The following is a 17172-nucleotide window of genomic DNA, read 5'->3' on the forward strand; positions in this document are numbered from 1 at the left end:
CTCATCTCACCCACTCACTTTCTTCCCTATCTCCCTAGCAATTCGAAAATATTTTCTGAATTTTTTATAGTGTAAATTTTACACTAGAAAGTAAGTGGATGTGATGAGAAAATTTCATAATCATTAATAAGTGTATCTGCAAAGATACAAAAATAACAATCATCCATATAAGACAACTCATTACGTTGAATCCAAATGTTTACAAGATTTTATATAAACGGTGTCCCTAGACACTTGTTAAACATACCAGAAAATGAAATAAAAAATAAAATTAATATTGAAAAGATAACTTTTGATACTTTTGAGGTATTGAATACACGCATTTTGAAATAGGATTTCTATTTTTAAATGTTTAACCAGTGCTCTCGCTCGGGGCACTGTTTAGCATTTTTATATATATATAAATTATAATAGAAAGTATTAAGTATGAAAATTTAGTTTTTTAAAATAATAAATTTAATTTAAACATTTTTGTTCACCAATTCTGCTTTTAAAAGATAATTTTAATTAATAACTTCGGAACTTTTTTAATAATATATTTTGAAGATGTTGATGTAAAAATGTATCGAGTACATCGACATCTGAATATCTTGGATTTCAACTTCCGAGTGCTTTACACATAATGAAAGCACATATCCTAATCATTTTTGAAATGAACTATAAATAAATACTTTACACATTCTTTACAAATAAATGTTGGAGACTTTCCAAACATCATACCGGCAAAAATGATCTAGTTCAAAACTAAAAACTAATTCCTCCGTCCCAAATGTTTAGTCTTTTTAGCTTTTTAATTTTTTGCCAAAACTTTAGTCCTTTTAAGAAACCAATGCAAATTTAGTGATACTTTACTATTTGTACTTTTACAAAAATTAAAGCATTAATTAAATATATTTTCTCTTTCTTAATAAAGTAAGAGTAAAAATAATTTTACTTAACATTTCTTAATCTTCATGCAAAACTCCAAAAAGACTAAAGTTTTGGGACATAGCGAGTAATAGTCAAGCATTTGTTTTATTTTCGCCATTTAGAGTCTGGTTTTTGTACAACTGAAAACATGAAAAAATGCAGAAAAGATAAGTTAACAACAAAGAACCTTATGGGGTTGGCAAACAAGAGAGTGGAGATTGTAAAAATATTATTGTATTCTAAGTAGCTGATACAATACTTATGTATCCATTATTATTATTATTATTATTATTATTATTATTATTATTATTATTATTATTATTATTATTATTATTATTATCATCATCATCATCATCATCATCATCATCATCATCATCTAGCTTTAAGTTAAATTTGATCTAAGGAGAAAAGTCTTTAACGCTCAGAACAGATAAATTTTATCTGTAATTACGATGGTAGAAAGTGAAGCTTAAGTTATTTTCTTCGTTTGTGGTTATATTTGCATTGGTTAGAAAAACTTAAGATCCTTTTATACAAATCCCAACAAGAGTATGGGCAGAAAATATTAAAACAGCCAGCCACAAGAGATGAACCAAATGGTGCTGCATAACATTTTAAGCTAACGTCGAGTATATGGAGGCTGCAGAAGTCTCCTTTACAACACTACATGAACTTTTTTTCTACACCATTTTGCAGGGCTCGCTAGAAATAACACTGCTAACTGAACAAAATCTGGAAGCAACCAAGATAACAAAAAGAGTCAACCAACTATACCTTGTATACACTCGGTAATCCAAAAAAAAAAATCTTATGTACTGATACAGTGCAGTGCAGTGCAGTGATGATGATCAAGGACCTCGACATGAAGAACAACTTCCATACACCAATGGGAAGTAGCAAAAAGCTCAAGGAGTTGTGGTCGGCAGATACACAGTGTAGAGAGCAATGTCAATCCATCAAAAGAAAGAATTACATATCACAGTTCTAATATAAAAAAACTGCACACACCACCTCCACCACTGATTTCAAAAGTTGGCCTAAGCAGAGTTAGCCTTTTGCTACATTCCCTGTTTTTACAAGCCCATAGATGAAGAAGAACGCTGAATTCATCCCATGCAAAACGATATCTCATCCATACTGATACAGATTTCCTAATTGTAAATCTTTACTGGCTTCTCAAATGTGTGACGATTCTGAAAAGAAAACCCATGTAATTTGAAATGTTTTAAAAACCGAATAGTCCTAGTACTAGTGTACAGTGTACAACCACCAAACAATCAAAGACCAAAATGCACGTATATAATTAGTTCTTGCCAGAAAAGCTACTAACCTGGTTAGCAGCATAGGATCTTTTGGGAGCATTATCAGTATGCTCCAAGCCAAGATACTGCTCCCAAGCACCATATACGTCTCTTCTCTGTCAAAAGATACAATAACAGGACAATGTAAACGTAAGTCCTAATATATGAAACGGGTGTCAAATGTAAATTAGAAATATTTTCTTTATGAAAAAAAAGTTTTAAGTATAAATGAATCACCTGAAAACGACTTGATACAATGTCAGAGTCCTCAAGGTACTCCGGACGCCCTAATGAAAAAAAGGCAAACTTCCACTGGCCAAACAAAAATATGTAATTAAAAGAATTAGGTATACTAACTAAGTCAAGTATACTAACCAATATTTACTCCGTGAAGCAATAAATAATCACTCAAACCAAAATTACTTCGAACAGAATAAGCCTAATATACCCAGCGAACTCAAAAGAAATACCTTGGCAAACTCATCATCAGGAACTTGTAGCTTCTTCTGTATCCGCACTCTAATTTCAGCCAAAGTCTCAGATTCGTGTATGACCAAGAAGAAGGGTTCCCCAAAGTTCTGAATTTGCTGTACAGATAAATTGCAAAAACAAGTTATAAAAGGTTTGGCATACAATTAATGTATCACAGACATCAAACACAATGAACTGTATTAAAGCAAAATGAAACAATTAAAACTATATACCATTTGGTTCTGAGTCGTGTCTTTAGTAAAATGATACACATGGATTAGACGATCATGAGGACCGAGATTTTTCTCTTCTTCTGGTATCTGTAGAAGTAAGTATACAAAGAGAAACTTTTATTTTTCTACAGAAACGGAAAATATATATTCAATATGACATATTGACAAAAATCCACTGGTGCTGTTATTTGAATAAATAAAAGCAGAAACACTTAATAAAATGAAAGCTATCCTCCTCTTTTCCGAGCCCCACTCAAACAAGAAAGAAAGAGATTGCTACCTCCTCTGCTCGTAGAGTCCAGTATTGATCATTTATGTTTTCAATCTTTTCATTAGGAGGGAAAACCTGCACCGCATAGGCCGGACATAACAAACAAATTTCAATTAGAAAAATGATCAAATGTGCAATCGTTAATTGCACTGTCCGTAACATATGCAATTGAAGGATCGTAACTTAACAAGATTCGTTTATCTAATGCCCCCATAACTTGATCAGGAAAAAAAAATCAAAAATGGTAATAAACCTAGTTGCAGATAATTTGTATGTAATGCCACACCTTGTATATCTTGTGATAGAAAACTTCAAGCAACCTAAGCTCAGCATCAGGACGAGACAATTCAACCTGTAAAAACAGCCAAAATTGAGTATCAGTTTTTTTTTAAGCATCAGATATATAATTAAGTAAATGTGAAAAATCATAAATTACAGAAAGTTATCAACTTCATATCATAAAACTGCTACACATAAAATACAGCAGTCACGTCACAACTGCACAAGGATGGCAAACATGGCTTCTCTTTATTCTTCTTAACTCAAGCCATTAAGGCCAATGGGGTGCAGTTGTATTACAATGTTAAGTAAAATTGTACAATACGAGCAAGTTAATGAAGTATAGCAAAAATCACATGCAGGCACCTTCGTTTTAAGATCATCAAGGACATCTCCCACAGTGCTTTGCTTTGGAAGCCTGATGGTATGGATAACCACCTGAATCAACAAAATTTAAAAAATAAAATAAAATAAAGAATAATTATTATGAAAAGAAAATAGACGAAACCAAGAAAAAAATAGGTCACTATACTCACTTCATCCGTAGTAGCATGGTGAAATGCAACTTTCAGAGTTTTCAAACCTTGTAATTCTGGCAGAGGGATGTCAAGTACTTCATAGTACAATATATCAGATGTCTGACATGCAAGAAACAAATAAGATGTTTTGTTTTTAAATAAGAGACACTAAAAATGATTGGACGATAAATCGATAACTACCTGATTGTAGTGAACCAGCATATCAGATAAATGGTCCACCCCTCGGTACTTGATAGGCTGGGGTTTTGGTTGTTGAGAGTAGCAGTTGTGTGGAGTGAGCCTGATTTTGGATGGGTCATCCAAACCAAGTTGTTCAGCTACTCTCTCCACAACATCATCATATGTGTAAAGCCTTGACCTAGAAAGTAAAAACATAACCGTATATGATAAGGATGTTATCCTGAGCACCATACACGTGTGTGGGCACACACCTATATATAACAATTTACTTCAATAAAATCCAATGAGCTTACATCTCCAGGCAGAAGTCATCTTCCTTTGGTTTATCTAGAGACCGGAAGTGAACAACCTACAATATATCAATCGGTGATAAAAAAAAATAAGTGCCATAGCTTACAATATAAACCCAATGAAACTTGCAAGGCTTACTGGTTACACACAGCAATACATGCATGCATTAGCACAAACAATAGGAGGAAAGTAGAACAATTCAAACAACACAACATAATACATTGGTAGCTTTTATTTTTTATTCACATCAAACAAAACAAATTGTCTTTAATTAAACCTGAAAGAAAATACCTGGCGATTGTGCACGTATTCTAAGTAAGAAGGCACATCCGGATAGCGGATATGTTCCTCATTATCAATAGCAGGAGCTTTCTGAAAGCATATAATATCTCCATCTTCAAGCTGCATTCATGGAAGAACAAATCAATAAGAAAACCAATCATACATTACTTAATGTGCATCAACTCGGTATATACTATACCTGGCTTGCTCGAAAGGTTAATTTCTTGTCAATAGGCTCACACATCACATTTGGTTCAAACTTAATTTCCTGCACAAATATCAGCACAGTTAATTCTCTAATGCCAAATGATTAAAGTCACTCATAAGAGACCAGAACCTGAAGATGCCAATAAAAAAAGGCCCTTTCCCTTCTGGTAAATCATGCAAGAAAATAGATTTTCATAGAACATGATGCACTTAATTGCTATTAATCACCAGCAACATTAGTTACCAACTTTACTGTACAACTGAATATGCAAGGATGCACTACGATTTTAAATAACTATCTAGAAATGATAAACAACAAAACAGACAACACAAACTAACCTCATAAAGTCCAATCTCCTCATCAGGATCATAATGAGCCATTTTATTTAACCTTGCTAAGATTTCTGATGGCTTACCAGTGCTGTTCACGAAGAGTCTGCCAACGTAACTGCCATCAAAAGGAAATACATTTAACGTCAACTCAGGTCCACCTTTTACCCCCAACATATGTTAAAAATCAAGAAACTATTCAGTACCGTAGCTCCTCTTTTTCAGGATCATATAACTTGAAAAAAAGTAATATATCATCCTTTGTCTTCTCAGGTGGTGCAATGGGACATAAATCCTATATAATAATGTAGTTTGTCAAAAGGACAGTTTGGATAATGTTTCATGGTATCAAAATATTATACAACTTCATATAAAAAGATTACCAGCCCACGCTCGACTTCCAAAAACAATTTTAATTCTGCATTGTGAACCTTGTTCGATATCTCTCTCAATTGTCCAACCTGCAATATGAATCAGAATGAGAATGAAAAAAAAATAACTTCATATCATAGAGAAATTGGTGCCGCACAGACATGAATCACAAAAAATATTAAGCACGGGATTTTAAACAATCAAATAAGATAACCACTTGCATGTAATACATTGTTATCCGTTTTAAAATTTAAAGAAATAAAAATAAGCTAGCCAAAGATGTCCAAAAGAAAAATAAATTAACAATGCTAACAGAGAAAGATGTAACATTGAACAAACCATTACATCAGCAGGTTGATATTAACTGCCATGAAGCATTGAACAAATCAACAAATTCAACTTAAAACGTATATGAGGGGGGAAAGAAGCTCTAGGTATTTTTAAAATCAAAACCAACATTTGCCTAAAAGCCAACAAACAGAGATGAAAAGGCCATACAATAAGAAGCTTGAAGGTAATATGAGAAAAATGATATTGATAAACTTTAAGCAAAGCTCATGAATTTACAGATTGTGCTTCCTCAATTTGTGTCAATGGCCGATTAGGACGATATGTATGGTTTTGACGCTTTGCCCATAGCCAAAAGCGCTGGAATTGAACCGGGATGCCAAACTCTTTAGCAACCTCTTCCTACATATCACAGATTAGCAATCCAACAGAAAAATCAAACTTAGAAAAAATAACACATCTATTGAATAATCACGACGAACTTCACAAATTATATTATAAATTACAAAATCAAAAGCATAAAGACCATAAAGATTCATATGACATGTTCTTTCTTCTTCCAACTAAAGCTTCAAGATTTTTATATTTTCGTATTTTTTGGAAAAATAATAGTTTTCTAAGAGGATGCAACAAAAATAATGGCTTGCTCTTTAGCAGTTCTCAAACTAAACTTTTTCCAACTTACATAACTCCTATCCTATGAGGCTACACTGGTAATAATTCTGCCATTACCATTGCACACAGCCAAGCGCAACATGATAGAACCAAGTTAGAGATAGACTGACTGACATTTCATCAAGGAAAAACTAGATAGCCAGCTTATCGCTTACTACATTCCTTCAGTAATTCAATTGGCAAATGTATTCACCAAGGGACTTCACGTTTTTCTTGATTATAATTTATTAGGGTTATCTATATAATCACATCAGTGCTTGTGCATCAATCCTAAATAACAAAATTCAGTTTTTCTTTTCATCTACACTGCAAGACGGTAACTGATGATGATACCTTGAAAACATTAAATGGTGTCTGCTTTTGGACACGGAAACTCCGCACTTTGTCATGGTCTACCAGATCAAAATATATATCCTTTCCGATCTGTTCTCCAAGATCTTCATCCCGTGCCACCTAAGTATTATATGTTATCAGTTATATATAAATGTACACACACACACACAAGCTATTTGATTGAGAAATTCACAAAATCTTTATCAAGACGACAACAATACTCAATTCTAGGAAAGCAAACTAAGAACACCTTTATAATAGTGTAGAGGTGAGCCTCTGCCTTTTCTTTCTTTTTGTGCTCTTTTTCTTCCTGTTCTTTTTTCAACCTCTCCTGCATAATCCCATTGTACAAATCAGTGTCGTTAAATAGCAGCCGTGCTGTATATAGTGTATATAAATTTGGAACAAATCAATATTGTTCCACGATACAATATTCAATATAAAATTATGCCAAATAGAGGCTATGGCGGCAATATAGCATTGTTTCCAAGCAGAATTTGAACAAACCATTATTTTTTGCAATCAGCAATTGAGAACATTGGTACAAATTCAATGAAGATTTTCCAGAACAAACCAACAGAAATAGTACAGTAGAAAATAAGAAAATCTACTTACCCTTAAATGCTCAGCAATATCTTTCTCATCCACATTGCATATTACTTTTTCCTTGTCAGCTTCACGTATATACACCAGCATATAAGCATTTGAATATTTGGTAAATTTAAAAGGAGTGTTATTGAATCCAGGATTTGTCTGCGGTAACTGTTAAAATACAATGAGTGGTTGAATGATTAACAAATGCTCATGGGGATCAAATGCCACAACCATTAGAAATAAAATAATTACCTCTTCCTCACCACCATATTGCTCCTCTAATACCCGTTTAGGATCTTCTTTTGTCACCCTCTCATCATCAAATTTGTACCTGAGCAATTCATATATTCAATCAAACCATGCGGTGAAGAGTTCAGTAGTCAGCAATGAAAGCAATACAAATAAACAAATAAAGGTCAATGGCCTTGAAGTAATTTTCCTGCAATACCGAAGTTCATTTACAACTGTTATCGGAATAAATATACAAGAAAATGAACAGTTTAGACATGTGAACATACCACTGATCAGAGAGAGTCGGCCTGATAAAAGCATAGTAATGTCCGCCATGCACACCACCACTGTGAACCAGAACGCTGGGGGGGAAATTAAATTCGTCAAATATTGATGATCACAAATTAAGATATGCATGCATAAATGCACGTCAATCGATAACATCAGCATGGAGAAATAGAAATTACAAGTTTATGTACTTCATTGATTAAAAATCTAGATAAACAACAGCTTTCAATACATCATTCCAAGGTTTACTGTTCCAAAAATATTCAAAAATACATTTCCTACTTAATTTGGATGGGGCTAGGATATGGCTATCTAAAAAAATAAGTTGCTTTCTTCATTTCTTTTTCCACTATCACTTAACTTAATCCTTTATTTGATTTTTCCCCTTCATTCTATTTGTTCATTATAATAGACATTAAGTATATGGGTTAAAAATGTCTGATACACATACACACACACACACCCCAAAAACAGCTTCGAGCGAAGAAAAAATCATAGACAAAGTTTGGGCATGAAGCGCCAAATTACAAAACCAGCGGATAAAATATCAGAAAGCATGCAGAAGCACAACTACTGAATAAATCATGAAACATATCAGAAAGGTCACTAGTCCCAATGCCAAAAAAAAACCATCCAATCAGCGACATAAACCGCTGAAACAGACAATATATTTACCTATGAAGTGTGTAAAGATTGCGGACATTCCTATCAGCATCAGGTGACAAATACTTTCCATTGTCACGATCAAGATCAAGTTGCAATGGAAACTCATAACGATCATTAATCTACATGACAAACAAAGGAGAAAATTAAATTTCCATGTATAGGTACGACAGTTAAATCCCTCCATCAAAAGTGAAGAACAGATAAGCAGAAACTAATGATAATAGCAAATGGCCATGCTCCTTCAAGTAGGCAATGTTCCTTCATTGTATACAACTTTTTCAAATGAAGTACTTGAAATGCAACTTAACTCAGATGGGCAAAGCCGTGGAAGTTCCAAAAACAAGGAAATGCTAACTTCCCAATATCCAGCAAAGAATGAAATATGTTGTAAAGCAGTGTCTCTATTTGACTACTGACCTTTACCATAGTATCCCGCATAAAGTCATATTCAAATCTTTTCAGCTGAAGCTGCAAAACTGGAGGAAAATCGATGAACAGGACACCTTTCTTAGCATCCTGAAAATGTGAAAGAAAAAAAAAAATATCAGTTACACATGAAACTAGACTTAAAATGGCTTACTCTGAAAGTCAATATAAGAAAGGGTATGTCATGAAATTGTTCCAACAAAATTAGAAAAACATTTAATAATGTGGAAACAAAATAATATATCAACATCTGAGTGCAGAAGGTAGGTAAAGTAAATCATTCTAAAATTTTTATAAAGGGGCGGAAACCCAAAGCAAGAGAAAACTACAGAGCAATGAACTCTGGGATTGAAGACTCTCATTGCATCACTATGCAATGCCAGGTCCAAAGAAGTCGAAGGCTGCTTGTAAAGTAGTAAGCTAATTTACTTGGTCAAAATATCATTTTTAAAATTCAAAAATGTTACACTCCCACACAAGCTAAAGCATATAGGTCGTGCAGTTATGCATCAAGATTGTCAGATGTATACTCATTGAAGGGGTTTTCCCTGGACCAACTGTTCATTTAAATTGACAGCAAATGATGATGCCTATCCATAAGACCTTCTATCGAATGAAATGGAAATTTATGACAATATGTTTGGCCCACTCCAAAAACATAAGTCAAAATGTCAAGGTAATACACAATACTGCCAGATTATCACATAAATATCATGAGTGAAACCTCCCCAACTTTGAATTCTTGAAGTAATTATTTGAGAGCTGATGTTATAGCTGAATTTTCTGAATTCAGCACTTACCCTTGCAAACAATGTTGTCAAGATCGAGAACCTGCCTAAGGTCAAGGAAGGGTAACAAGATCGTCAACATAAAATCCTAACAAGGATTGTAAAATCCTACCAAAATAGTTACCAAGGATCGGGATTCAGGTAGCAAGATCGTCAAACAACGTAAAATCCTAATAAGGATTAAGATCCTATAAAATTGAATATTATATATATGAGATTTACTATAAATAAGGTTCTAAGAATAAATATATTACCATTTGGAACTAAATGGCCATTGCCTTATTCAAATATTGTGCCACTACCAAATAAATGTTTACCGTGTATGACATTTATCGTCATAAGTAAGACCTTTTATTCAAACTCCTTACTATGTGTTAGACCTCTTATATTAATAATTATTTTATATTAGGCCGCAATAATTCTGTTATTAGGCAACAGCCAGCAGTTATTGCTTTAGGCAGCAGTTATGTTATTAGGCCGGTAGTCATTTTATTAGACAGATTTTGAATAAATAGGAAAACTTATGGAAAAATCAGTAGGCATTTTATTTTGGGGCTGGATATTGATTGGGAGAGACCAACCTGTCAAATTCTTGGAAGAGAGAGAGAGAGAGACCAAACTCTCGAATTCTTGGAAGGGAGAGACCCAAGGCTCTTGAATTTCTTGGGAACCCATTGTAATTTATTTTATAGGGGAACCAGTTGTAATTAAAATGAATTTTTGTTTTTATCATTGTTTTTGGTGTCATCCTATTCGTCGTCAATAAAAAAGTCAGTTATACTAATAATTTGTATTTTCGCTCCAGTTTCTATCACTATCTTTTGGGATATGAATTACTGTGTCCAATGATGACAAAGATATCATTTTACCTAAGTGATGCACGGTGATAACAGCTTTGTACGGCTAAAGTTGTCATGTATTAATCAAGAATAGCAATAGAATACTGAATGGTCATTCTCAATTGATGTCATGCCGAACTATGGAATGACAATGCAACATCTACCAAACCAAGTCAAGTCCTATAGGATTTCTTGATGACATAGATTTGCAAAGAGTTGAAGACAACAAGCTATTTCAAAATACTCCCCCTAAGCAACAAATCCAAGAGGTTGTTCCATATAGACTTCTTTAAAGATATCAGCATATACAAAAGAATTCTTGAACACCGATTGAGAAAAGAGCCAATGGAATGTAATATAATATCCATAGAAAAAATCACAGAACAAGTCATTTTATGTTTTTAACAACTGTGAAGGTATCCATGCAATCAAGGCCAAAACTTATGCATAACCACTAACCACCTAACAAACCTTGGCATGATAAACAAGACCTTCAAGGCCAACCTTAACTATAAAGATCCATCAGAAACCTACAATAGACTTCCATGGAGGAAAAGGGAAAAGGTCCCAGGTTTAATCTTAGCTTTGAAGTGCACATATTTCATCAACCACAATTGTCACAACACAATATAGGGGTAAGGGCATCACCGGCTATCTAGGGAAGGGACAAGAGAAAGAAATAAAAAAAAATTATATATTGTTGGTTGTCACAATTCCATAGTCTGTAATCATCACACAGAGACATCCTAGACTTAATTAGACAAATATCATTTGTTAGTTGTCACTAGATCTAAGGAGTATCATGGTACACCTTATCTTACATTACATTCTGTGACTATCAAAGTGTAACAGACATAAAAAAGGGCAAAGGACACTGAAGATAGAGAAGAGATGACCCAGAACTTACGATATTCAACTTCAAGACGAATGTTGAATTAACTAAATGAAATTTTTACAAGTAGACTCAATTTAACAATTGGCACTAACCTGCAAACCATATTGTTCAGCGTGGTATTTGTTGTCCCCCTCAAGACGTTCAACTTCAACATACTTGTCAAAGGAAGCATAAACATCTGGACAACCTTTGACATCAAGTTGAAGATCTGCCATACATAAGTTAAAGTAAGACTAAATTAGAATTAAGTGGCATGGTACAACTGAAAATACAATTAATTTCAGCATGCATATGAAATTACCATAAAATGACTCCTTTCGAGTTGATTTATAGTCCACGTTGATGCACTCAATATAGTTCATATGGTGCCCTTCAAACAATTTCTGTATAGTTCCCTCAACAACAGTTGCCTGAACACAATAGTTCATTATGCATTTGAGACGGTACTTCACCAAAATAAAATTGTGCACAAACATGTGATGGTCTTTCTGTTACCTTCATTTTGTCTTCAAGCTTTTCACACAGGACTCTATTTAGTTCTTGAACATCATGCTGCAAGAAAGAATCATATGTATCCCATCCAAAAGATTTAGTCAGCTCTTTTGTTGCGACACTGGTGTCACTATACTGGAGCTTGTAAAACAAACTTTGCAGAGCCAAGGGGATGCTTCCAGAGGGCATATCATTCTCTGTTGTAGGCATATGGTATACAGCCTGAAATGCAATATCCAGGACCCAACATCCTTGTTACTATCCAGTCAAACAAGTGGGCTAAATACAAGAAGAGATAGAGCCTGACCTTTCGGAAATAAGGAATATGGTACAGAGTTTGGAGCAGAGAATTCATATAACATGTAGCTCCCTGGTTCTTAAGCCCAACATATCCAGTCTCCTTTTTTGAATCATAAGTCCAGTAATCAACAATCTTACGGACAAGGACCTCAGCTTCAATTATGAGAGTATCATTCAAAAGATACCCTCTACTAGGATCATACAATTCACCAAGAGGCATGAAGGATGTGAAACCCCAATCACTTTCTCGTGCATTGAACTGATGCTGTGTATCTGCATAGTGCAAAAAAAATGTCACAATCATTGCAATGCCCAAAAATTATGTGCATTTTCCCTTTTTCTCCTCTTCCATTTAGTCTAATGGTAAATGCTCAGGGGTTCCCTCAAGACACTTGGAAAGAGCTCAAGAAAGAGAAGAAAAAATGTGTAACTTCCCAATGGATTAAATTGCATGCTTTCATTAAATGCTTGCTGTTTATTATACCTTACAAGTTCCAAAACTCATTAGCAAAACCCTTGAAATAGATGGCAGATACTAACAATTTGGTTAAAAAAATTCTAGACTTATAAAAAAATTACAAGAATATATATATATAGGGAGCACTTCAAGTGAGAGCACCGTCTTATTATGAGAGATGAGAGGAACTAATCTCAACCCTTGGATCTAAATAAATGGATGAGATTAAAATACACCATTATCATATTCACGTGCACTTCATTTTTTTTCTTTCTTCGGAAACTGCATCCCTTCATCTTTCTCCGTGACTTTATTCGGTTATTCCAGATCTTCAACAATTTCTTTTTTAACAGCAACAACAAATTCCTTCTTCGTCAACAAATCCCTCTGCACTTTGATTTTATTTCAGAAGAAAGTTATGCGCCGTTCTATTCATATTCCTATCATCCCCTTTCATAGTCACCGGGTTGTTTTCCAAACTCCACCGTTGTTCTTTAAATTACAATTTAAAATCACTAAATTCCAGAAATTTAATAAAAATACAGAACATGTATGTTTGTCTCTCAAAGTTAACGGTGATTGAAATTTCAAATTGATAATTTAACATGTTAAAAGTAAAACCTTGGCAATGGATCTCAAAGGTTAATTAAATACCAATACATCTCATACCCTGATACCCATATATATGGATGAAACGAAGGAAGACATATAAGAATTTGTACTCAAAGAATTTGTTTCTTCCTGACTGTTGAATCGAATGCCAAAAAACAAGGAGAAGGGTTAGTGTGAGAGAGAAGAGCGAGCGTGAGAAGAGACGGATACAGAGGTGCACGTGAATATGAAAAGGGTGTATTTTAATCTCATCCATTTATTTAGATCCAAGGGTTGAGATTAGTTCCTCTCATCTCTCACAATAAGACAGTGCTCTCACTTGAAGTACTCCCTATATATATATATATATATATATATATATATATATATATATATATATATATATATATATATATTGAAATAGATGGCAGAAGGCTGACAGAAAGAAACCAATTTGGTTAGGCTCTGAAATTTATATCAACAAGCAACGGCAAAAGCTAGGTGCAAATTAATGGTTAATCAGAAATTGCATATGAAATGAGTATGGAAATAGAGAGAAGTATTATTCTAGGGACTTGATAAAAACAATCAACCAAAATCACGCATGCTTCTCAGAGAAAATGGCAGCATGACATAGATTATTCAAGTATAAAATTCTCTTCTAGTAATGGGTTCAAACATCTTACAACATTCCTTGATTTTAACTCCTAACAATTGAAAGGAACAAACTAAATAGGTTACCTTTTCTCACAGTGTACTTATTATGAATTTGATTAACAACTGCCAAGCTAAACTGTGCATATCTACTCCAACCGTAGGGCAAACTAGTTGAATCTGCAACATCCAAATACATGGACAAATAGTCCACATTGTTTCCTTTTGGGAAAATAAGCACACGCCTGTTCGGAGTGAAAAAAATCAGGAGAGGTGGCTGAAGATAAAAACACAGAAAAAATATAACAACAAAATAACTTGCCCTGCTAGATAGAGTGGGCTATTTGAGTCAAACAACATCATATTATCATATCATAGAGCGTGTCTACTGAAATAGAAAAATGAACATCATGAACTTATTCCAGAAATGAGTAAGCATAATACCATTTGTAACTCCCAACAACAAATACATCTGAATAGAGCTTTTTCATATTCACCCTTGAAAAGTTGTCAATTCTCCAAGTGAATCTTGATGGTGAAGGATCCTCGACAGGCTCCACAGTGTTGGCGGTTTCAGGTTGAGCAACAACTGATGTTCATCAATATAAATGAAAAGAGCAATTAAGTATCTACCTAAAATGAGCTCAAAACTTGGAGGCGTAAAAAAAAGAGTCATCATATCTGAACTAACTAAAAAAGGAGTGGTCATACGATGGGTAAAACAATTGGAAAGAAAAAAGAATGAAGAAACTGAAAACACGCATACATTGCCAAAATGCATACCAACGATAAATCAAGGCCCATTTGGTTTGAAGAAACAGAACTGTTTTAATTTTCAGGTTTTGCTTTTAACTATAAAAATGCCACTTTGTTATCTACTTTCAAATATTTACATAGTCTTTCTCTATTTTTTCCACAATTTATTTGAAAACTGAAAAACAAAGTTAACACTAAGTAGCATTTTGCATTTAAACAATAAATCAAGAAATGGTTTCTCAAACCAATCAAACCCTATGTAGCACTAACGCGTGTAGTTACATTCAATTATACCGTTTTCTCAAATTATTAGCCGTGTCCACATGTCAGTGTCGCACTGTCATGTCCCGTGTCAGTTCTTAATAGATCAATCCTTACTGTTTTCTCTTGAAAAGGAAAAAAGGGTAAACTTGGTAACATAACACCTACACCTGTTTATATCACTTAGTTCCTCTATCTATCTATATATCTATCTGTGTGGAAACCAAACAATGCATGAAGTGATTTCCTTAACTCTAACATCAATTCGATTAAATCATCTAAAAGACGATCAATAAAGTACCAAAAAGAGAACAGTTTGTCCAAGATCAAAAGAGTAAGAAAGCAAGAAGCAGTATACCATCCATAGGTTGATGATTATTATTCTCAGCCAAATCAGCATGTGGAACAGTGTGCGACACAAGCATCTCTTCATCCTCCTGCTGCTGTTGTTGCTACAAAAAAGCAACAAAAAAAAAATCATCATAACAAAAACACCATCACACTACTTCTGATCGACTAAAAAAACAAATCCCTAATAATCCCTAACAAAATCCCCAAAATGCAACAAAATTCAACTAAAGAAAATCAAAACCCCGTCACTCACAATCACATAACGCAAAACAATAATCAATTTGAAGTTTTCAACATCAAATACAACATTAACACAAAATAAATCAGAAAAATGATGCAGCAAGAAGAAATTGGAAAAAGTAAAAGTAAAATTGGAAAAACAAGAAAGTGAATAACGAAACGAAAAGCGAAATGAAAAAGAGAGAGTTGCGAATAGTGAGTTACGTCAATGGGAGCAGGAGTCATGACGGTCATGAAGATTGTAGCAATTGACCTAACGGTGTGAAGAAATCGAGAAAGAGAGAGAGAGCACTGTGAAAAATCGAGATCACACCAGAAGAAGAAGAAGAAGGTGTTTGATGTTGCTATAGAGACGAAAATGGAGAATTGTCTTTGCTCTTCTTTATTTGGGGATTTGGGTATTTTCGGTATTACACGTTATTACTTATTACAATCTTTCTTCATATATTATCTCACTCAATTTCCCACTCTCCTCTTTTCTTTTTTCCTTTTCTTTTTTTTAATCATCTACTTTTCTTTTCTTGTGTCGTCGGAGTTTGAACTATTACTCGTGCATAATATATACTCCCTCCGGTCCTTATTATAAGGAACACTTTGAGAAAAAAATTTGGTCCTTTTTATAAGAAACTTTGACCAATTTTCAAATGTTCTAAATGTTCAATTTCACTTATGCCCTTATTTATTATGAAAGAGAATTTAAAAATAAGTAAGTTAGTTGAATAAATAGTAATTAAATAAGGGTAAACATGGAATAAATTTAAATTTATAAGAGTATTAAATGAAAATAACTATGTTAAATGTGTGTTCCTTGGTCTGTGTGATTTTTTCTAAGTGTTCCTTATAAAAAGGACCGGAGGGAGTATGATAAGAGTCAGTTCGGTAAAAATAAGCTATAAGTCAGGTGATAGCTGATAAACTAGCTGACAGCTGAAAAGCTCGCTTATAACTGATAGCTGAAAAACTAGCTAATTGAAATTAAAGTGTTTGGTAAAATTAACTTTTGAAGTAGTTAATAAATATTAAATAACATAATTGATAGTGGGTAGTTTATTTTTTATAGTGGGTAGTTATTAAATTAAATGGTAAAAATGGAATAAAGTGTAAAAAACTACAAACTATAAGCTCAAACGCTACTTGAAATAGCATCTGACAAAAAGCTATAAGCTAGTAAAAAAAATTGTTACCAGACACCTCTATTTTTCTGAAACAAACTTATAAGCTCATATAATAAGTTATAAGCTAATTTATTTATGTTACCAAACACACTCTAACTCTATCAGTTGAGCTAAGCTTGCATGATTAACCCTTTAATCTAGTTTTGAGAAGTATCACGTTCTTGTGCAAGTTTATAAAACATCATGGTGTTATTCCCATTTGTATTC

At 33.6% G+C, this 17172-nt stretch overlaps 1 protein-coding gene across 1 annotated transcript; it reads right to left on the bottom strand.

Moving 5' to 3' along the window:
* Positions 1–1417: 1417 nt before the first annotated feature.
* LOC123923745 (ubiquitin C-terminal hydrolase 13-like) lies at positions 1418–16321 on the bottom strand. The gene is made up of 32 exons (XM_045976469.1): positions 15995–16321; positions 15558–15651; positions 14627–14771; positions 14270–14427; positions 12488–12753; positions 12184–12402; positions 11990–12098; positions 11781–11896; positions 9158–9256; positions 8750–8859; positions 8074–8148; positions 7808–7886; positions 7577–7723; positions 7212–7292; positions 6962–7081; positions 6233–6355; positions 5677–5754; positions 5500–5588; positions 5303–5411; positions 4956–5024; positions 4766–4876; positions 4477–4532; positions 4184–4361; positions 4001–4102; positions 3831–3902; positions 3472–3537; positions 3195–3260; positions 2915–3001; positions 2681–2797; positions 2448–2522; positions 2240–2326; positions 1418–2102 (listed from the first exon to the last, which is right to left on the bottom strand). Exons 1-32 carry the CDS (start codon positions 16022–16024, stop codon positions 2061–2063), a joined length of 3375 nt encoding a protein of 1124 aa, XP_045832425.1. The 5' UTR covers positions 16025–16321; the 3' UTR covers positions 1418–2060.
* Positions 16322–17172: the final 851 nt, after the last annotated feature.

Source organism: Trifolium pratense, linkage group LG4 (assembly GCF_020283565.1).
Source record: "Trifolium pratense cultivar HEN17-A07 linkage group LG4, ARS_RC_1.1, whole genome shotgun sequence".
NCBI lineage: Eukaryota > Viridiplantae > Streptophyta > Magnoliopsida > Fabales > Fabaceae > Trifolium > Trifolium pratense.